Genomic DNA, 23,321 nt, shown 5'->3' on the forward strand with positions numbered 1-23,321 from the left:
CGCTTACCTAACCATAAACATCAATGCTTTTCTTAAAATCAATACACAGAAGTGTATATTTTTAAACCTGCATATTTAGCTAAAAGAAGTCCAGGTTAGCAGGCAATATTAACCAGGTGAAATTGTGTCACTTTCCTTGCGTTCATTGCACACAGTCAGGGTATATGCGATAATAATAAACGTTTTGTTTTCGAAATTATAGTTCCTGGATTCGACCATATTAATGACCTAAGCCTCGTATTTCTGTGTGTTATTATGTTATAATTGTCTATGATTTGATAGAGCAGTCTGACTGAGCAATGGTAGGCAGCAGCAGGCTCGTAAGCATTCATTCAAACAGAACTTTAGTGCGTTTTGCCAGCAGCTCTTCACTGTGCTTCAAGCATTGCGCTGTTTATGACTTCAAGCTTATCAACTCCCGAGATTAGGCTGGTGTAACCGATGTGAAATGGTTAGCGGGGTACGCGCTAATAGCGCTTCAAACGTCACTCCCTCTGAGACTTGGAGTGGTTCTGCATGGGTAACGCTGCATCGAGGGTGGCTGTTGTCGATGTGTTCCTCGTTCGAGCCCAGGTAGCGGCGAGGAGAGGGATGGAAGCTATACTGTTACACTGGCAATACTAAAGTGCCTATAAGAACATCCAATAGTCAAAGGTATATGGAATACAAATGGTATAGAGGGAAATAGTCCTATAAATACAATATTAACTACAACCTAAAACCTCTTACCTTGGAATATTGAAGTCCCATGTTAAAAGGAACCACCAGCTTTCATATGTTCTGAGCAAGAAACTTAAACGTTAGCTTTTTTACATGGCACATATTGCACTTTTACTTTCTTCTCCAACACTTTGTTTTTGCATTATTTAAACCAAATTGAACATGTTTCATTATTTATTGGAGGCTAAATAGATTTTTCTTGATTTATTATATTACGTTAAAATAAGTGTTCATTCGTTATTGTTGTAATTGTCATTATTACAAATACATTTTTAAAATCGGCCGATTTTAATTGGTATGGGCTTTTTTTTTGGTCCTCCAATAGTCGGTATCGGCTTGAAAAATCATAATCGGTCGACTTCTAATCTGTGTCCATTCTCGAGGTTGATCGATCAATCGGAATGGCCGATTTTAATTAGGGCCGATTTTCAAGTTTTCATAACAATCTGTGTTTTTGGGCGCCGATTTAAAGGGGCAGAACGACAGATTTTCACATTGTCAGCTCGAGGGATCTAATCTTGCAACCTTATAGATAACTAGTCCAACGCAATAACGACCTGCCTCTCTCTCGTTGCACTCCACAAGGAGACTGGCTGTTACGCGAATGCAGTAAGCCAAGGTAAGTTGCTAGCTAGCATTAAACTTATCTTTATAAAAAACAATCAATCATAATCACTAGTTAACTACACATGGTTGTTGATATTACTAGATATTATCTAGCGTGTCCTGCATTGCATATAATCTGAGCATACAAGTATCTGACTGAGCGGTGGTAGGCAGAAGCAGGCGCGTAAAAATTCATTCAAACAGCACTTTAGTGCGTTTTGCCAGCAGCTCTTCGTTGTGCGTCAAGCATTGTGCTGTTTATGACTTCAAGCCTATCAACTCCCGAGATGAGGCTGGTGTAACCGAAGTGAAATGGCTAGCTAGTTAGCACGCGCTAACTAGAGGGACAGAAGCTATACTGTTACACTGGCAATACTAAAGTGCCTATAAGAACATCCAATGGTCAAAGGTTAATGAAATACAAATGGTATAGAGGGAAATAGTCCTATAATAACTACAACTTAACTTCTTACCTGGGAATATTGAAGACTCATGTTAAAAGGAACCACCAGCTTTCATATGTTCTCATGTTCTGAGCACGGAACTGAAACATTAGCTTTCTTACATAGCACATATTGCACTTTTACATTCTTCTCCAACACTTTGTTTTTGCATTATTTAAACCAAATTGAACATGTTTCATTATTTACTTGGCTAAATTGATTTTATTGATGTATTATATTAAGTTAAAACAATTGTTCATTCAGTATTGTTGCAATTGTCATTATTACAACAAACAAAAAAAATCAGCCGATTTTTAATTGGTATCGGCTTTAATGGTCCTCCAATAATCTGTATCGGCGTTGAAAATACATAATCGGTCGACCTCTAATCCATTCATCATCATTATGTTGTGCAATGACTGTGCACCATGCCAGTGTAGTCTGTAGAGCTGTTTATACTGTGTCAGTGTGAAAAGTAGGGAATTACCTAGGGAAACTGACAGATCAATAATGTTACATTACTATACTGACTCGAATAAAATATTGCTCATATTGCGCTGTCAAACGTTAGTACATCGGTTTTCAATCATTTGCCCGCAGGTTTCATTGTCTGATTTCAGGTCTAGTGTGATTCATTTTAGCCAACTTTTGGCTAGCTCTAATGGTACTTCAAGTTAATTTACTTCTGTTGAAACGGGACAAAAAGCCATCAAAACATTTCCATACACACACCAGCTGTTAGATACTGGACCATGCAGACACCACAGAGCTGAACTGGCTGTGGTAGCTACTAGCTAGTTCATTCTCTTCAGACAGACCTTCAGTCGAGAAGGGATGAAACATTAGCTAACAGTACATGTCAGTTACACTTTTAGATCAGCACTGAGAATAAATACCTTTTTTCTGTTAAGTCAAACAGCAGTTGCCTTGCCAACTACATCAGTCAAATAAAGAGTAGCCTGTTTCTGCTCTGCTTTTACAACTCTGAGAAAAACCGAAACACACAGAGACAGCAGCTAGAGACAGCAGCACCGTGCTGGTCAGAAGCTTTGCCTTCCCACAGCCTGTCCGCAAGCTCTGTGGTGTCTGCGTGGTCCTAAATCCAGCCGGCTGAAACCACCTACTTGACCAGCAGTGTTTAGCACTAACTGAAGTTTGTTTAGTGCCCTTTCCCATGTAGCTGGAGAGTATAGCATTACAGTAGTCTAATCTAGAAGTGACAAAATCATGGATGAGCTTTTCTGCATAATTTTTAGACTCTCCCCCCCCCCCCTCCTTTTTTTTCTCCAATATTACGAGATGGAGGTAGACGCAGAGGTCCTTCAGTTTTATTTGAGACAACTGTACAACCATCAATATTAATTGTCAGATCCAACATCAATTCACTTTATTTATTGGGACCTAGAACTATCATCTTTGTTTTATCAGAGTTTAAAAGTAAAACATGTGCTTCCATCCACTTCCTTATGTCTGAAACACAGGCTTCCAGGGAGGGCAATGTTGGGACTTCACCAAGTTTCATCGACATGTACAACTGTGTGTCGTCCATATAGCAGTGAAAGTTGACATTGTGTTTCTGAATGACATCACCAAGAAGTAGAATATATAGTGTAAACAATAGTGGTCCTAAAATTGAACCTTGAGGAACACTGAAACTTATAATTGATTTGTCAGAGGATAAACCATACACAGAGACAAACCGATATCTTTCCGACAGATAAGATCTAAACCAGGCAAGAACTTCTTCGTGTAGACCAATTAGGGTTTCCAATCTCTCCAAAAGAATGTGGTGATCGATGGTGTCAAAAGCAGCGCTAAGGTCTAGGAGCACGAGGACAGATGCAGAGCCTTGGTCTGGCGCCATTAAAAGTAATTTACCACCTTTACGAGTGCAGTCTCCGTGCTATGATGGGCTGTAAAACCAGAATGAAGCGTTTTCGTATACATAATTTGCCTTCAGGATGGCAGTGAGTTGCTGGGCTACAGCTTTTTCAAAAAGGCAGATTTAAAAATATATATATATATATATATAATTGAAAAAAACAAAATATATATATATATATATATATATATATATATATAAAATACAAATTGTATATATTTTACTTTAAAAAAAAAAAAATTCTGGGTCAAGGTTTGGCTTTTTCAAGACATGCTTTATTACTAGCACTTTTAGTGATGTGATACACATCCTGTGGGTAGGGAGCCATTTATCATGTTTAACATAGGAGGGCCAAGCACAGGAAGTAGCTCTTTCAGTAGTTTAGTTGGAATAGTGTCCAGTATGCAGCTGGAAGGTTTAGAGGCCATGATTATTGCCATGAATGTGTCAAGATGTACAGGATTATGTGTGTCCATTTATTCTAGGTCCTGGCAGTTCTGTGCACTCAGGACAACTGAGTTATGCAAAAATATCAATTCAAAGAGTAGTCTGTAATTTGCTTTCTAATGATCATGATCTTTTCATTGAAGTTCATGAATTCCTCACTGATGACGTGATAGCCATCTTCTCTTGGGGAATGCTGCTCTTTAGTTAGCTTTGCGACCGTATCAAAAATACATTTTGGATTCTCCTCAATTAAGTTGATAAAATAGGATGATCGAGCAGCAGTGAGGGCTCTTCGATATTGCATGGTACTCTTTCCAAGCTAGTCGGAAGACTTCCAGTTTGACGGAGCGCCATTTCCGTTCCTATTTCCTGGAAGCTTGCTTCAGGGCTCTGGCATTAAAGGTTACATTTAGATTCACAGTTAGGTGGCTAACCAATTAAAAAAACTTCTTTTTTTTTTTACTCTGACATCCTTGGGTAGGTAGAGGGAGTCTGGAAGGTCATCTAGCAATCTTTGGGTTGTCTGAGAATTTATAGCATGTCTTTTGATGGTCCTTGGTTGGGGTCTGAGGAGTTTATTTGTTGTGATTGCAAACGTAATTAAATGGTGGTCCGATTTAGTCCAGGATTTTGAGGAAAAACATTTTAGATCCACAATATTTATCCACAAAATATTGTGGACAAAACTAGATCCAGGGTATGACTGTGGCAATGAGTAGGTCTGGAGACATGTTGGACAAAACCCACTGAGCCGATGGCTCCGACAGCCTTTTGGAGTTGGTCTGTGGACTTTTCCATGTGAATATTAAAGTCACCAAAAATGTGAATATTATCTGCCACGACTACACACGGTCTGATTAGGAATTCAGGAACTCTGACTTCCCTGATTGAGTAGGTTGCATAGATTTAATGACTAAAACGTGTGTATATATGTGTAAATGTTACCGACACTGGTGTTCGAACTCGTGTGTGTAGAATGATTGAAATGTGGATAGACTGGATTCTCCAGCCGTGTGTTTGTGTACGGCATTGCTTTCACTTCCCTATGAGTGCCATGGCATCAGCCATGGTCTTTGTCACTGATGTATTCAGGTAGAAACAAAGACTGTTCCATTAGCAACACAACCGACACTTGCGCAACTATGGGGAAAAACAGACTGTAAACTATATTTCTTCTCCAACGTTTATTGAAAACATAAATACATTTGCACTATGAGCACTTTTTGTCTCATACATTGTTACAGATGTTGGTTAGTTAGCTAGCAAATGTTTTGCCATATTAACATTGTCATGAAATCATTCAAAACAAGACATGGTATCAAGAACAAGATTAAACTGAAATGTGTCACTTACGATTCCCCACAAAGCAGTTTCTTGTAGTTTTTGGTAGCTATTTGGCCATCCAGAATCACAACTCACTGACTTCGGCCCCAATGAAGCATGCACATCATTTTTGTGACATTGTCAGCTAACCCATCTGTGGAAGCATCTAGGCTACATACAGTCAGTCTGCCTGTCAGTCAATAAAAGTGATGGAAGTTCAAATCAAATCCCTTGACTAATGAAAGGGTTGGTGTCTTTAGGTTGGGGCTGCCTTTGGAGTTGACTTTAAACATGCACTTGTAGGAGTTTCTATACTGCATACTAAGACACAAAAAAGGTCAGGTGTCGGCTAATAACATGTCTCTCTCTCTCAGTGATGTCAGCTGATGCGCTCAACCCTACCTCTCCCAACCCCTCAGTGATGTCAACTGATGCGCTTAACCCTACATCTCCCAACCCCTCTGTCTCGTCCATCTCTCTGGTTGAGATCAAGGCAGACACTCGTCTGGTGCTGAAAGCTTTCCTCCGCAGCGCACTCTCTAATCCTTCGACCGAGCGGCTTGGGACGGTGGGGGGAAGCTACAAAGACCACAACAAGTACAGGTATCAACTCTCTTACGTAGCCCCCCCATCTAGGCTATTACCTGTCATCCCAATCACCTCACATCACTGCCATTCACCCCCATCCCAGTTGTATGTTTTAAAAATGCCACCCAATATTCTTTAACCTTTTTTATTTTTCAATTGTATTTAATTTTTGCAATCAATCCAATCATCCTACCTCTTTATCCATCTCCCCTGTCTCTTCTTTCCAGTGCAAAGGAGTCTAGGAAGCGGCCGGACAATGGCTGGGACTCTCTGGATGAAGCAATCAGCTCAGTGGAGGAGAAGAAACACGGCTTGAAGGACCTCATTAAGAGACGACTGCAGCCACGGCCCTCCACCCTGCCCCTCCGTCGCTCAGCTAAAGACAGTGGTGCAGACCAGACACAAAATGGTGGCTCCTTGGAGAAGGACGGAAGACCAAACCGAACCAACCCAGGCCTGCCAGGCTTCTTCAGAGACCAACTCGAGGTGAGATGGATCCACGTTGTTAATCACAACGCATTATTTAAAATGTACTAAGAAATTACATGTCACATACAGTACCAGTCAAAGGTTTAGACACACCTACTCATTCAAGGGTTTTTCATTATTTTTACTATTTTCTACAATGTAGAATACTAGTGTATTACATCAAAACTATGAAATAACACACATGAAATCATGCAGTAACCAAAAAAGTGTTAGACAAATCAAAATATATTTTATATTTGAGATTCTTCAAAGTAGCCACCATTTGCCTTGATGACAGCTTTGCACACTCTTGGCATTCTCTCAACCAGCTTCATGAGGTAGTCACCTGGAATGCATTTCAATTAACAGGTGTGCCTTGTTAAAAGTTAATTTGTGAAATGTCCTTCCTTAATACGTTTGAGCCAATCAGTGGTGTTGTGACAAGGTAGGGGTGTGATACAGAAGATGGCCCTTATTTGGTAAAAGACCAAATCCATATTATGGCAAGAACAGCTCAAATAAGCAAAGAGAAACGACAGTCCATCATTACTTTAAGACATGAAGGTCAGTCAATACGGAAAATTTTAAAAACATTATTCTTCAAGTGCAGTCGCAAAAACCATCAAGCGCTATGTGAAACTGGCTCTTATGTGGACCGCCACGGGAAAGGAAAACCCAGAGTTACCTCTGCTGCTGATAAGTACATTAGAGTTACCAGCCTCAGAAATTGCACTGAAAAATAAATGCTTCACAGAGTTCAAGTAACAGACACATCTCAACATCAACTGTTCAGAAGAGACTGAGTGAATCAGGTATTCATGGTTGAATTGCTGCAAAGAAACGACTACACTTAGAATAAGAGAATTGATTGGGCCAATGGACATCAGACCAGTGGAAATCTGTCCGTAGGTCTGATTTTGCGATTTTTGGTTCCATCCGCTGTCTCTTTGTGAGAAGCAGAGTAGGCGAACAGATGATCTCTGCATGTGCGGTTCCCACCGTGAAGCATGGAGAAGGAGTTATGATGGTGTGGGGTGACACTGTCAGTGATTTTATTTAGATTTCAAGGCACACTTAACCAGCATGGCTACCACAGCATTCTTCAGCGATACGCCATCCATGATGGAGTGCTGCATCAGATGACCTAGCCTCCACAATTACCCGACCTCAACCCAATTGAGATGGTTTGGGATGAGTTGGAGCGCAGAGTGAAGGAAAAGCAGCCAACAAGTGCTCAGCATATGTGGGAACTCCTTCAAGACTATTGGAAAAGCATTCCAGGTGAAGCTGGTTGAGAGAATGCCAAGAGTGCAAAGCTGTCATTGAGGCAAAGAGTGGCTCCTTTGAAGAGTCTAAATAAATATTTTGATTTGTTAACACTATTTTTGGTTACTGCATGATTCCATGTGTTATTTCTTAGTTTTGATGTCTTCACTATTATTCTACAATGTAGAACCCTAGAAACCTTTGAATGAGAAGATGTCCAAACTTTTGACTGGTACTGTAATTAGCTGGTATCCCACTCCCCCATTTTAAGAGTGTTGTTGTGGTTTTCAGTCAGACAGAAGACCTGTGACCGATTTTTAGCTGCTGTTTTAAATTCTATACAAGACCACATCGGTCATAGAGCAAAACTGCTGCTCTGAAACTATGGAATGTAATAAGTTGTGGAATGTGGTTATGATATGTACAAAGCTGTGATTATCTGATCTTATACAGTATATGACATCCATCATTGTTACTATTACCTCAGGAAGATGTTAGGTTCCCCTCCTCCATGTCAGATGAAGAAGGGAACGATCCGAAACAGCAGAAAAAGGCAAAGAAGTTGAAGAGCCAGATCTCCTCTTTCTTCAGCATGAAAAAGAAGTCAGAAAAGGATAAAGACAAGGATGAGACGCGTCTTCAGAGGCCATCCACACTGACCATCGGCGTAGGGCCAGTACCCGTGGCGCCAGTCATCTCTCCCAGTAAGTATTTTGGAACAGAACAGTCGGCAGCAATTAATGTTTGCCTCAAACTATCATATTTATTAGGGGTTCAGCAGCGAACACCATTGGCTCATAGTGGCCATATTGTTTGAGCTGGAGTCCTGGTTGAAGAAGTGAGTACATAGATGCTATATACCAAATTTGGTACCAATCGGTCTAGCGTTTCTGGTGAAGTAGACGTTTTAAAGTACAAAATTAAAAATAATCCAAAATACATCAAAGCACATTGCATGATCTGTTCGATGTTGAGTTTTAATATTGGACAAGCTTGTAAAGTAGTACAGCGGTAGCTCATCCAAGGGGCACAGTGGGCCCACAACTTGAACCCCTTGCTATTTGCAGCTATACTTATTATTATTCATATTAGGGGTTCAAGCAGCGACGCTGGGTGAAACCCTATTGTTTTTGCTGGCATTCATTATTATTATTGTTATTATTATACATCTTCTGTCAAGGAAAATTAACATGCACATTCCTGTATGATAATAAGGCCTAGGAGGATGAAAAATTGCATGATGCTAAAGGCCGTTGGCCACACCCTCTCATGCAATGCCAATTGGCCCAATAGTGGCACTATAACAAACAATTGAAAATGCTACATTTGAAAGCTCATGCCCTTCACCCCGTTTGAGCTAGAGTCCTGAAATTCGGTACACATGTGGTCCGCCATGATAAATTTTTCGCCATTTTGAATTTTGTTAACACTTAAAACGCTACTTCTCTGGCACCAAATGACCGATCTGCATGAAGTTTGACATGTAGCATATATGGGCCAATGTCTCTCAACGTAAAAAAAATAGTTCAGACTACAACCTAAAACAACTAGTACCTATTGACCAATTAACATGTGGGCATGGTCTCACACATAAAGGTCTATAAATCAGTCACAGATATTCATATTGTAACACAACTTGGTACATATTTTGCAAACTTTGTCAAGGCTCAACATATCCAAGCACCTTCATATCAACCATACGGTTGTGCTATAACAGGCACATTTCTATATCTCTTGATCTGTTTGACTCAAGAGTGATGAAATTAGCATACATGCAAAAGGATATGAGACTAGCTAACCTTTTTTAAAGTATGGTTGCGTTTGGCCACATTATGGCACTGTTGGATTGGAAAAAAACATTAATGCAAGCTCATTGGCTCATAAAGGATATATTGTTTCAGCTAGTCTTGGAAAATATGAGTTTGAAGATATGTATCCATACAGTGCATTTGGAGAGTATTCAGACCCCTTCCACATTTTCTTACATAACATCCTTATTCTAAAATGAATTAAATATTTTTTTCCCTCTTCAATCTACACACCATAACAAAGCATTTTTTTCCCCTAATGTATTAAATATAACATAAGTATTCAGACCCTTTACTCAGTACTTTGTTGAAGCACCTTTTGGCAGCGATTACAAGCTTGGCACACCTGTATTTGGGGAGTTTCTCCAATTCCTCTGCAGATCCTCTCAAGCTCTGTCAGGTTGGATGGTGAGCATCACTGCACAGCTATTTTCAGGTCTTTCCAGAGATGTTTGATCGGGCTCAAGTCTGGGCTCTGGCTGGGCCACTCAAGGACATTCAGAATCTTGTCCTGAAGCCACTACTGCGTTGTCTTGGCTGTGTGCTTAGGTTCGTTGTCCTGTTGGAAGGTGAACCTTCGCCCTAGTCTGAGGTCCTGAGCAAGTTTTCATCAATGATCTCTTTGTACTTTACTCCGTTCATCTTTCCCTCGATCCTGACTGGTCTCCCAGTCCCTGCCACTGAAAAACATCCCCACAGCATGATGCTGCCACCACCATGGTTCACTGTAGGGATGGTTCCAGGTTTCTTCCAGATGTGATGCTTTGCATTCAGGCCAAAGAGTTCAATCTTGGTTTCATCAGACCAGGGAAACTTGTTTATCATGGTCTGAGAGTCCTTTAGGTGTCTTTTGGCAAACTCAAAGCGGGCTGTCATGTGCCTTAAACTGAGGAGTAGCTTCTGTCTGGCTACTCTACCATAAAGGCCTGATAGGTGGAGTGCTGCAGAGATGGTTCTCCCATCTCAGAGAGCTCTCTGGAGCTGACCATCGTGTTCTTGGTCACCTCCCCGACTAAGGCTCTTCTCCCCGTATTGCTCAGTTTGGACGGGCGGCCTGCTCTAGGAAGAGTCTTGGTGGTTCCAAACTTCTTTCATTTAAGAAGGATGGAGGCCACTGTGTTCTTGGGGACTTTCAATGCTGCAGAAATGTTTTGGTACCCTTCCCCAGAACTATGCCTCCACACAATCACGTCTCGGAGCTCTACGGACAATTCCTTCAACCTCATCGCTTGGTTTTTGCTCTGACATGCTTTGTCAACTGTGGGACCTTAAATAATATTTACCTCTTATGTGCATCATGTGCACATTCAGATAGCCTTGTCCAACTAGGTCTACTATCAATCACCTCGTATACCTTAGCTGGCAACATTGTAACCAATGCCAGCCTTACATGTAATTAACCATAGGCTGCTATAGGATATAAAGCCTACAGGTTAAATAATTTAGCTCTGATTTTCTCCCCATCATAACTGTCGGAGGGGGGTAAATAAGTGACTTCCTTGAAAAGGGGAGAATATGAGCTTTACAACAATGCCAGAATTATTACTGTACTCATAATATTCAGCAAAAATCATGTGTTTTTCCAATCTTAAAAAGCAACCGCAACTCGCTATTGCCATAGGTGAAAATAACGCTTATGGCAAAATAGAACTGGATGTGATTGAAGTCTCCTGGCTGTGCATCAGCTCAAAAGAAAGGCAGACGAGTGATTGAAGTGACTGGGAACCAGTGGTGTAAAATACTTTAAAGTACTACCTAAGTGGTTTTTGGGGGTATCTGTACTTTACTATTGATATTTTGGGCCACTTTTACTTCACTACATTCCTAAAGAAAATAACATACTTTTTACACCCTACATTTTCCATGACACGCTAAAGTACTTGTTACATTTTGAATGCTTAACAGGACAGGAAAATTGTCCAATTCATGTACTTATCAAGAGAACATCCCTGTCCATCCCTACTGCCTATCATCTGGTGGACTTAATAAACACACATGCATCTTTTGTAAACTATGTCTGAGTGCTGGAGTATGCCCCTGGCTATCCGTACATTTTAAAAACAAGAAAATGGGGCCGTCTGCTTTGCTTAATTTAAGTAATTTGAAATTATTTATACTTTTGATACTTAAGTATATTTAGAACCAAATACTTTTACACTTTTACTCAAGTAGTATTTTACTGGGTGACTTCCACTTTTACTTGAGTAACTTTCTATTAAGGTATCTATACTTTTCCTCCAGTATGACAATTGGGTACTTTTTCCACCACTGCTGGGAGCTGTGTGTGGGAGAGCCAGATCAACTCAATCAGCTCGCGCAACAGAAACATGTTATCGATCAATGAGAGGATTGCATTATGTATTCTACACAGTTATGCATGCTTATGCTTGGACAAAACAGATGAAAATGAGCTTCATGTCAAAGTGAATGTCTCTTAGTCTCACGTGGACTTTCTCGTCTTGTAATATTTTCGTCAACTAAAATGAAAAGCAATTGGTAATAGTTTTTTTTTTTTTGCGCGTCTCGTTATCGTAATTTAGTTTTTGTCTGGGGCAATAGGCTGTTGATGACTATTTTTCGTCATAGTTATTGTTGACGAAATTAACACTGCAACACACCTGATTCTAAGTTGAATGTCCAGACTGAAGATCATGCATGTTTTAGTTGATTATTTCAAACAGGAGTGTTGGAACAAAAGCTGGAATTAAAGCCTGCAACATCCAGTAGCTCTCCAGGACCAGAGCTGGAGACCCATTCTATTACACTCCTACTATTCTCTCCTCCCATCCCTCTCTGTAGCACACCCTCCTGAGTTCTATGAGGAGGTGGCTGAGACTCTGGACAGGATTGCTCAGCGGTCCCACAGTATGAAGAGACCCCAAAGGCCCAGCCCACGACCCAGCCCTGCTACCACCCCGGTCAAACCTCCCCCTGGTGAGTGGAAACACACATGCTATGCTGCTGTATGGCTATTCTTTATTTTTATCCATCTCTCCTGTCCTCAGAACCTGACAAAGAAGAAATGGTGCGCCAGCTGGTCCAGGTACTGTCTATGGAAGGGGATGCCATCAACTACAAGGCAAGACTTCTGGTGTAGGACTAGATCTATATCACCTGACACTGCAGTTTCTAACAACCTACGTACACCTTTACTACCTACGTACACCTTTACTACCCGCCTACACCATTCCGAACAACCTACATTTCTACTACGTACACCTTAACTAACTACCTACCCTTGTCTTGTGTGTGCCCCCCCCAGATCCAGTCGGACCCCTTCCTGCGCTCCACGCTGAACCGTCTCTCATACCCGTCCTTCGCCAAGCTCCTGGACACTTTCGCCAGCCAGGAACAGGCCACGCCCTCACCTCTGCCGCCTCCTGCCAGCAGCCCCACGCTGAGACGAGTGGCCGTCACCATGGAGGTGTCGCGGCGTGTCGTCACAGCGACAGGGATGCAGCGCATGCAGGGCTACGCAGAATGCTATATGGAGAACTTTGCCCCCTGGGTGAAGAGCCATGGAGGATGGGTGAGTGTTTGCTCCAATTGCCCTGTCCCTATCAGAACTCTCTATCTCTAAATTATTTTTGCAAAATGCAAGTTAGCCTTCAATTTTAATGCAGATTTAGCTTAGCGTTAGTTTTCCATTTCTCCTAAACAGCTAAATATATGAAGAATATATGCATGTATTTGATAAGAGTAACTTGTTTGGTTGTATAGACTGGTTGGTTGTTGAGCAACAAAACCGACACGTGCGCATCTATGGGGCAAATCAGACGGGGTTCACTTAGTTTGTTGACAACATATAAACTATATTTCATCTCCAATGTTTATTGAAAACATATATAAAGTTGCACGATGAGCACTATTTTTGTGTTGTTGGTTAGCTAGCTAGTAAATTCTGGCCATATTTAGCATAGAAGGGACATCACTTAAAACACCTCAAAGCAAGACATGGTATCAAGAACAAGCTAAAACTAGCTGAAACGAGCCACGTACGATTCCCCACCTGGCGGCATCTTGTCAATGTTGCTAGCCTTCTGGCCATCCAGAATCACAACAACACATGGACTTCTGCCCCATTGAAGCGTGCACAACGTTTGTGACATTGTAAGCTAACCCATCTTTTAATTTTTTTTTATGTGGACATTGGCGCCCTCTGTTCTAAAGTTTAAAGGTTGTTTCCAAACACAACCACCAGGAGGCAGAAGTCATCACTGACCACAGCAGGCATCTGGTGCTGATTTTCCCTCAATTTCTAATCTCCCATTTTCCATATGCAGGAAAGTATTGTCCAGATGGAAGAGATTTTGGAGTGCGACTGACAACCCTCCACCATCAAGGCAGCTCGGAAATCCTCACTACTTCCTTTTAACGGTGAACTCTAATCTATGACTAAGGCCTGGAGTTGTTTCCTATCAGGTCAGGTACAACTCAAGGCCCTTCCTGACCTCAGTTTCTCCTGTGGTGAGAGACGGAGAAGGAGTTAGCTTTTTATAACTCTACGACACGTGAATTATGTCACTTGTATTTATCTGAGAATCATGTGTACATCATACTTGTACAATTCTTTTTTTTTATCAACGTTTTTCTATAAACGTGTTTTACAAAAACCAATGTGTACAGTGTGGTCTTTGGTTTGCATTTCATTACTTGGTGTTACGACTGGAGATCATAATTAAATAGTGTACTTTGATAGTCCATTTATAAGGATATGAGATATTTATTTCATTAGAATGACGAACCCTGACCTCTTCAGTTGTCTATTGGACCGAAATAAGTATTTGAAAGCATAGGCTCATCTCAGAACTATAAGAGAAGTGAATTCATACCGACAACACCTCATACGCACAATATGGAAAACAAGTTGTTTGAACTATTACCACATTCATAATCAGAGATTCATGTATTTGCTTAAGTGTATTTTACAAAATGTGCAAGTTCACAAAACAAATACCACATCACAAGCATATACCAATTACAATGGATTTACATTTTATTTGCTTTTGATAAGGCTCACTTTTAAACATATAGTTTCGACTTCTGGTTAAAAGATGCTGCAGTTGAACAGAATACTGTAACTGTTTCTTTGGGGCAAATCCCAATGCTTGTCCATGGGCATCAGAGCAAGCGCTTTACATTTCCACAACTAAACAATATAATTTGTATCGCCTGATAGTAAAAGTAACAAGCAGCATGTAGTCCCCAATAGTTACAAATAATGTCATTCCTTATACAGGATAACTACATGGCTGTATTGCAGTCGTGTTGATCAGATCTCTAAAAGACAATTTCATTACACTTCTACAGGCGTTGTGAGATCTGAGCAACATGACTGCAATGAAGATGACCTGGAAAGTGCCCCATGGTTTTTAATGCAGTGTTCTAAGAACAATCAATCCAGATGAAAACAACCCTTCAAATGTGTGTGCTCATTAAAATATATTTACTTCAAACTTAACAGAATTGAACACAAGGATGATCTGGATTTAATGTTCTGAAAAACCATTCCAAGCAGCTGTTATCTCACATTCAGGACCCAGCTAACACTTTTTAGTTCCCACATCGTTGTGGGGAAGTTATTTTTCAAATAACCAAAGGAAAACCTTAAGGGAATGTTACATGAACTCTCTGTGCCAGCTAGGGAGTCTCTCATTCAGCCTCTTGTCTGTGAAGGACCAGTCCCAGATCAGTCCAGGTACTTCTCAGCACGGAGGATCTGGCAGTACATCAGCAGGGAGAAAATCAGGGCCAGGATCTGAAACGACAAGAGAATGTATTTGAGTTATACAAATGATGACTTATATTTCACAAAACTGGATTAATTAAATTGTATGCCAGATAAGTTTCCTAAATTATTTGATTTATTTAATATTTGTAGCTCATCAATTTTAGATATGTTACAACACCTAATATTTTCAATAACCCAGATTCCAGTGGTGTAAAGTACTTTTAAGTAAAAAAATACTTTTGTAGTTTTTTGGGATATCTGTACTTTACTATACATTTTTGACAACTTTCACTAAACTGCTTAATAAGGAATTTAATGTATAGCACATACTTTTACTCAAGTGTGACAATTTAGTACCTTTTCTCCCACTGCACTTAAGTAGAATTAAAACCAGTTACTTTTACTCAAGTAGTATTTTACTGGGTAACTTTTACTTGAGTTATTTTCTGTTAAGGTATCTTTTTACTTTTACTCAAGTATGACACTTGAGTATGTTTTCCACCACTGCAAGATTCAAGCTTTCTTTATAAACATGCAAGTGAAGTTTTATCTGGCTGTTTATCAAATTTAGTTGACTAACAATGATCCTGCTTGGTGGAATACAACCCTGGCTTATTGATTGTGATTAATTGATTGATCTATTAATATGTTGTAATTACCTGGACAATACCAATGCAGACTCCAAACACCAGGACAGAGGGGATGTTGTCCAGGAGCCACTGTCTGGCCTTCTGATAACATGGCTGAGAGAGGGAAGAGGAAAACGCAGGAAGAGAGAAGGACAAAGGGAAAGGAGGAGAGGGAAATGGGAAAGAGAAAAGGGCAAAGGAGAAGTAGGGGAGGGTGGGGGACAGAGAGGGAGATGGGGGTTGGGTAGGAGGGAAGAAGAGTGGAGGACAGATGTTGGAGAGAAGCAGAGCAATATGTTGATGAGATTTGGGTGTTGAAAGAATGCAGTCGAAAATAAATTGTATTGTCAGGTCATTCTTTACACTCTTGTAAGTGTGAGCACAAGTGCAGATCTGGACTCTGTTAGCAAGACATGTAGGCAGCTGGGAAATGTCTTGTGCGCAGCCTGTTGAACCTTGACTCCCCTGAACCCCCCCCTACATTTAAGAAGTGGTCTGACCTCGATCCATTCTTCAACACATTGGTCCATCCCACCGGAGCAGCAGGAAAAGGGGAGCGTTCCATTGACCACGAGGTACCAATCTGTTTTGTTGGTGACGCCGCAGCACTTGAACTAAGAAACAAATATTGCATATTTGTTATTATCTCTGTTGGTCTCTGACTCTGTCAGATCCTTAGTTAGTTTGTCTGAAAATGTGCCTCTAAAAAATGTGTCCCTGGATCAGCAACTGCACAGCCCTTCAGATTCACTGATGCTGTATGTACATGGATGTATATTTCTAGCCAATCAAGGAGATTTAAAGCGATAGTGCCAGATGTTGGCCCTTTTTCTACTTACGCAGAGTCAGATGAACTCCTGGATGCTATTTTTATGTCTCTGTCTAGTATGAAGGAAGGTATCTTCGGGAGCCAATGCTAACTAATGTTTGCGCAATGGCTCGAAGTCTACTGGAACAGCTACAAATAGCATGCTGACTCTGGTTAAGTAAGGGCCCTTTAAAGGGTCAATCTGCATTGCTACATCCATATTTGTATGTATGTGTGTGTGTGTATATATATATATATATATATGAATGATAAGTAGCCATTGATTCTTGAAGAATATAACTTATAAATGCCTTCATGAGCTTAGTGCAACTGTCTTACCACAATCTGTTTTGATCCACCCAAAATATAAGCTTGTTTTACTCCAATGTTTATAAACAAAGTAAAACCATGGATGGTCAGTTCCGTGGGGTATACTACGAAGCAGGTTGAAGGAGTTCGGGGGCAGCTTATGTCAACTTTGAGTTCAACTAGGTATTACCGGTCATACGAACGTGGCTCATCTTTTAGCCAGGCAAATTTCTATGGCAACGAATTCTTCAGAACTCAGGCTAACTCCATTTACCCTGAATGAAATGACTGAGCCGCAAGTTGAGGACCAGATCCCTCCCTATGGCAAAGATTGCATCGTCCCCTTCATTCGAGGAAGTCGACTGGTTAAATATTTTATTAATCAAAAGTTTTTTGTGTGTAAAATGTTTTGGTTAAAATATCAAATTGCACATTTAGTAATGACAGAAGGCAATGTAATGACAGAATGCGACTTCACGTAATGTAACACTTTTGTATGACTTAATAACTATTGATAGGAGTGGGGGGAACTGGAGTTGATAAGCACACCAACGACTGCATTAACGATAAGTAATACAATAACTGCATTTCTAAAAGCCTATTTCTCACTGCTGAATTTGCAAGATAACTTTTCTTTCGTTTTGGTTTCGGCACAATTGAAAATGTGGCACTGACTCGCCCATGGATTGACATTTCAGCATTGTGTTAATGAAAAGTCTGGTATTCGGCTAGCCATGTGCGACATGCACGCGCAGTTACAAGCTTGCTAGAGTTAGCTACAGCCGGCCAAGCAATATCCACTGCTGTAGTATGGATGAAGCCTGAGCTGGAATGTGAAGCTAACTGAAGCTGTTTAGCTTTAGAAAACTCTGAGTAGATCTAACTTGCTTTGTAGGATACCCCTCTGGCATCCATGGCTCTATGAATTTGAGAGTGGTTACTTTCTCCAGCCCATCATTCAGCTTTTTCCTGAAATGGGAAAGGGGACAGGGCCGGATTATAGAACAGGCATGCAGGGCACATGCCCCTGACCTCCAGGGGGCCCCCAAACCCCCTAAAAACACTTGTATTTGTTTTTTTGGGGGGGCCCACCTGGAGGTTGGGGTCCCCCAGATAGTATATGATGGCAAAATGTGTAGATTTGCAGGAAATTAAGCTGTACAACTGCACAATTGTTTCTGTCTCATGGTAAAATGTGAACAAAAGCGTGAGATGGCCCACTGGGCACTCACTGGTTGAATCAAGCTTGTTTCCATGTTATTTCAATGAAATTACGTTGAACCAACATGGAATAGATGTTGAATTGAAGTTTGTGCCCAGTGGAGAGCTATAAATCAGCAAAACGTGTAGAATTGCAGGAAGTTTGCTTTAAAACGGCAACATTTTATCTTAGCCTCAAGACAAAATGTGTAGAATAGCATTATAAAACTGCAAATGTTTCTCTCTGCACCATGCCAAAATGTGTTGAAAAGCAGGAAGCTAGCTGATTTCCAAAAAAACAAAAACTGCCAATGGCCCATTAATGATCACTAAGGCCTACACCTGCATAGCTGGGCTGCGTGCACTACATGAAACATAATAGAATGTTAAATTGAACGTAAACTGTGCTGTACTGAACGACCAGTTGAAAAACAGGGAGGGGTTGGGTTCTGACTTCAAAATGCACTTCTGCCTTTTAAATGTGTCAGCCATTGCTTCAAGCCACACACCGGCACACCCACCGAACAACGCAAACGTACCTCAATGTCTGTTCAAGAACATTTTGGGGAAACATTCAGTACAAGCTGTTCCACAAGGTAGCAAACATTCAAGTGAACTGAACGCACCCCTGGTGTTTTGGCGATGTCGGGTGTGTAACTGAATTAGTGCTGTCAAATCAGTGAGCGTGTGCTCGTGTTGTTGTCACAAAGCCACACCCGTCCCACTCATATTAGAAGTTCAAAACGAGAAATAATGTCACAAATTTAAAATCATTTAACGAAATAAGGATTTATATCAGTCTAAAGCGACTCAGTGCATCCCATGGCAGTATACGCAATAGCCTACCGCACAGGCTGCTTGTGGATTTGACAGCTGTAAATGCAGTTCCACCTCCTACATTCCCAAATCAATTGAACACCTTCCTAATTTTGAGTTGCACCCCCCCCCTCTTGAAAGCATTTCACTGGGATGCTGGCCCATGTTGACTCCAAGACTTCCCACAGTTGTGTCAAATTGGCTGGAAGACCAATCTTGATACATAGGAAACTTTTGAGTGTGGAAAACCCCAGCGGCATTGCAGTTCTTGACACAAACCGGTGCGCCTGGCAACTACTACCATACCCCGTTCAAAGGCACTTAAATATTTTCTTGCCTCATTCATCCTCTGAATGGCACACATACAAAGGCTTAAAAATCTTCCTTTAATCTGTCTCCTCCCCTTTGATTCCCCTGGTCAGTCTATGTCATGGAACGAGCAGGTGTTATTGATGTTTTGTATGATCAGAAAGTCCTTACTATCATCGTCAGTCAGTGTAAGTGATTTATCATCGTCAGTCAGTGTAAGTGATTTATCACTAAATCCACACTGAACAGACACAAGCACCATATAAGGGAACAGACTAGAGATTGGTGGGTTTCCCCTAACCCCCCCCATCCCCCTCTACCATTTTCTGCACATTGTCCCATGACTTCTTCAGTCCTTCGTCTGTCAAGTAACCCTTCATCCCCTCCTTTAACTCATTCTGCGCTTTCGTGTCCAGCTGTGTGAGAGAGAGAGAGAGAGAGAGAGATTAAGATGAAGTGTGGGCTTTGATATACTTGCAGAATATGAGACAGATATAGGGGATAATGTAGATGTACAGAAGGCTTCTATAATGTAGTCTGTACCACCTCTTTGTCTTCTGTATCAGTATATAATTTTTTTTTAAACACTGGTTGTTAATTTAGTGGTAATATAGTGGTAAATCTTTACTAAGGACCCTCATTTGGGGTTGTTAAACATTAGTGGGTGAAACTGGATCTTTATGAGTGGCCAGGAGGATTGTAGATGGATGGTAGACTGGACTCACCTCTTTGTGAAAGATATGGAGGACCAGGGTTAGAGTCACCTCTGTCAAGACCAGGAGCAAAAGGATTACAAAGAACTGTGGGGAGGGAGGGAGAGAGAGAAAGAGAGAGATGGGTTAGATATTTAATCCTTTGGACCTGTGAGTGTGTGTGGTTTTGTGTGTTGTGGTAAGTTGACTTGTAAAGGTATTTAACATGGTTGAGGTGGACCCATGTTTTGTGATGTCATGGGGACTCACCGTCATCAGCAGGCAGCGCTGCTCCTTCAGGGCACCAAGGCAACCCAGGAAGCCTGTCACCATGGTGACGCCTCCAGCGACCAGAAGTAGGTTTGCTGCGGAGAGTGAGGGAAAAGACAGCGGGAGGGAGGAGAACTCGGACTGGGTGAATGATAGCCACACTCCCACTCCAAACAGGCCACACCCTCCCAGCTACAGAGGAGACAGGAGACACAAAAGGTGACTTACGGTGAATCTCAATACGTAAAGTGGTAGTTTATTCTTAGGTGAACTGTCAGAAGTAGTTGCCTCCATAGTTAGAAGATAGGACATGGGAAAGGAAGCAAGTTTTTGCATTGGGACTCACCCTGCCTTTTGTGACTGATCCCAGATCTGTATGTGTTTACATGTGTAAAAGCACTTACAGATGGGACAAGGCTACCCTGTGTTATAAGTTGTGCATTTGAATAGCTAAAACAGAGCAAAATCATCAATGCTGTCTACTTGACCTACATAAGTAGAGATCTGGCAGGAGTCTTACTGTTGGGCGTGTTTCCATATGTTCCTACCAACTAACATATGTCCAGAGTTATTGGAGTGTCATTTTATGTTTTGGTGCCGCCAACCAGAGGCTTTATCATGACAATTTTTCTCTTTAAAAAAAAAACTCCATAGCCCGCACTTTATGATATCTAGTTCAGAGTTTGTATTCACATCCTAGTGTTGCTAGCCAATACTGTGCATTACACATGGTGCATGGTGAACTTGTTCCCCAGCCTAAGGTCATGTTCACGTTAATCTGGGATCACAAATATATTAATTTGGGAGACCAATAAATAGACCAAACTTGAACATAATAGAAACAGGACCACAACAAAACTAGAACAAGGCCAGATTGGAATCAGACTGGTTTAAGACCAGAATTTACAATCTCTTATGGTATGTAAGTATGTAGAAGGGAACAGGCCAGAACAGATCAGAACTGAGCCAGAACAGGACAAGAAGAGAGCTAGAAGAACACTGTAATAGAACCACACAAACAGGACTAGACAAAGACCAGAAACAGATCAGAACTGGAATCGGAGCTTAAAAGCTCCATCTGTGATATCAAACAGCCTGGACCCTCCCGCTTTGTTTGGTAATCTATATTCTTCAAGATTCAAACAATGGGTATAGCGTACTCTATGTCATTTATTTAAATGACTATTGGACAGCAGAAAATCGAACAGATTGTGCCTTTTAAAAACTGAGGCATACCAAAGGACAGAGATGTGAAGGTACTGACCCAGAAGATGAGGTTGAAGACGAACATGAGGTATTTCACACAGCACAGGCACCTCCGAGAGGCTGACATCCTGACGGAGAGAGAACAAAGTATTCTATATACTAATATCAAGTTCAAGCTAATTGGGTTATAACAAGTTCAAGACAAGACTTGAGAAATCTACTTAACTCTACTCAAGTATACCTTGGGCATACAGCACATTCGAGGTGTGATCGTGGCGGCAGATGGTTTTGTGTATTGTGGTTAGTTTTGATGTTAAGGTATTTATATGGTGTGTCTGTGGTTAGTGTGTGTGTGTGTGTGTGTGGGGGGGGCTGTCTGTGCCTGTGTTGTAGTGTTCTTAGCCAACCAGTTCAGGGGGGGGTGTTCTTGCCTGTGTTGTAGTGTTCTTAGCCAACCAGTTCAGTATGTATGGTGGACTTGCTCCCTAGCCTGTGGGTCTGATAAGTCACACAGTCACTGTGGTGGAATCAAGTGACCTGTTCCACACGCAGGAAGTCAGTTTGTCAGAGCACAGGAAGGAACCTCCCTTCTCCTGCTGTACTGCTAATTGTGTGCGTGCTTGCTAATTGAACTCATCTAGGGTGGTCGTGGAAGGTTACCATGACCAGCCCCAGACAGGATAAACATGACTCGTAACACGACTGGAAGTGAAGCTCATTCTAAAGGCATGCTGATGCTAGAGTGCAGAATAGTGTGGTAGAATAGACTTTAAAAAATACTTAGAACAGAATTAAATAGAGGAGTGCTTCGTTTGTTTATAGATGTACAATAAGAGGCGGTCTTTGAAAATGGGGAAGACTTCTTGGTCAAGCAAAAATGACATTGATGTTGGTAGTGTGAACAATACCAAAGTATTTTATGCATTTTTACTTGTTCACCACTTAGAATGGACATAAATGGAGGCAGACTTACAGAAGAAAACTACTTTGGCTTAAGTTCTGCTGTAAATTATATGAAATATAAATTATTCCCATTATTCTTAGACAACCAAATTGTCATAAATCAATATATGCCATTACTAGGATTCATGCATACACAGTCAAGGCATACCTGCCATGGCGGAGACCTTTAACCTGTGTGTGTGTGTGTGTTTTAATTAAGCCTACTGTACCTGTCTGACGGTTGGCTCCACAGGCTTGATATACAAACAAATGAGTAGAACAATTCCAGGCTAGGGAATCCTCTTTTGTTCTCTTGGCTCTTCTTCTTTGTTGAGTTGATTTTATTTCAACTCAATGACATATGTTTGGATTCAGTCCCCTTTGTTCTGTTTTAAACGATCCTCCAGATTAAAAAGCTACATTTGAGTTTCCCCTCTTTGTCGTCCTCCCCTCTCGGTATGGATTGTTCTTAGGATAGAATTCCAGTTTCTTGTGCTCGCTCTTTCTTTTCCTCAATTCCTTTCTCTCTGTCCACTGTAGAATTCTTGTCAACCTTTAGATAAACTGTCCTCCCTTAAATCTTTAACTCAGTTGATACATTTAATAAGTCTATCCCTACATCTAGAGTTTGTTTATCCTTTCTCCCTCTTTTCTATTACAATGCAGTTCTCTCTCTTTCTCTTCTCAATAACTTCCAGATGTGACTGTGTTGTTGCCGCTCTCTCTTCTCTCTCTTTCTCTCTCTCGCTCCCCCTCCTCCCTTCATTATTTTTGCCATCCCTCCTCCATCGCCTCTTCCTCCTCACCCCCATCCCCTTACTCACATCTCTCTCTCGCCCTCCCTTCCTCTCTGACACT

At 41.1% G+C, this 23,321-nt stretch overlaps 2 protein-coding genes across 2 annotated transcripts in view; one reads left to right on the forward strand and one right to left on the reverse strand.

Annotated features, from left to right (window-relative positions):
- The window catches only part of bcl2l12 (BCL2 like 12), a 17,815-nt gene extending 3,655 nt beyond the window's left edge, over positions 1-14,160 (forward strand). The window contains exons 2-8 of the mRNA XM_042327214.1: positions 5,796-6,024; positions 6,237-6,495; positions 8,231-8,447; positions 12,351-12,485; positions 12,557-12,630; positions 12,814-13,080; positions 13,835-14,160. Coding sequence (XP_042183148.1) covers positions 5,798-6,024; positions 6,237-6,495; positions 8,231-8,447; positions 12,351-12,485; positions 12,557-12,630; positions 12,814-13,080; positions 13,835-13,876 — 1,221 coding nt within the window. The 5' untranslated portion in view covers positions 5,796-5,797 and the 3' untranslated portion in view covers positions 13,877-14,160. The remainder of the gene's footprint in view (positions 1-5,795; positions 6,025-6,236; positions 6,496-8,230; positions 8,448-12,350; positions 12,486-12,556; positions 12,631-12,813; positions 13,081-13,834) is intronic.
- Positions 14,161-14,523: 363 nt separating this feature from the next.
- On the reverse strand, positions 14,524-23,213 carry tspan4b (tetraspanin 4b). Its single transcript, XM_024437007.2, has 8 exons — positions 22,694-23,213; positions 21,580-21,649; positions 20,316-20,507; positions 20,079-20,153; positions 19,674-19,769; positions 16,412-16,525; positions 15,942-16,025; positions 14,524-15,309 (listed from the first exon to the last, which is right to left on the reverse strand). Exons 2-8 carry the CDS (start codon positions 21,646-21,648, stop codon positions 15,241-15,243), a joined length of 699 nt encoding a protein of 232 aa, XP_024292775.1. The 5' UTR covers position 21,649; positions 22,694-23,213; the 3' UTR covers positions 14,524-15,240.
- Positions 23,214-23,321: the final 108 nt, after the last annotated feature.

Source organism: Oncorhynchus tshawytscha, linkage group LG09, assembly GCF_018296145.1.
Source record: "Oncorhynchus tshawytscha isolate Ot180627B linkage group LG09, Otsh_v2.0, whole genome shotgun sequence".
NCBI lineage: Eukaryota > Metazoa > Chordata > Actinopteri > Salmoniformes > Salmonidae > Oncorhynchus > Oncorhynchus tshawytscha.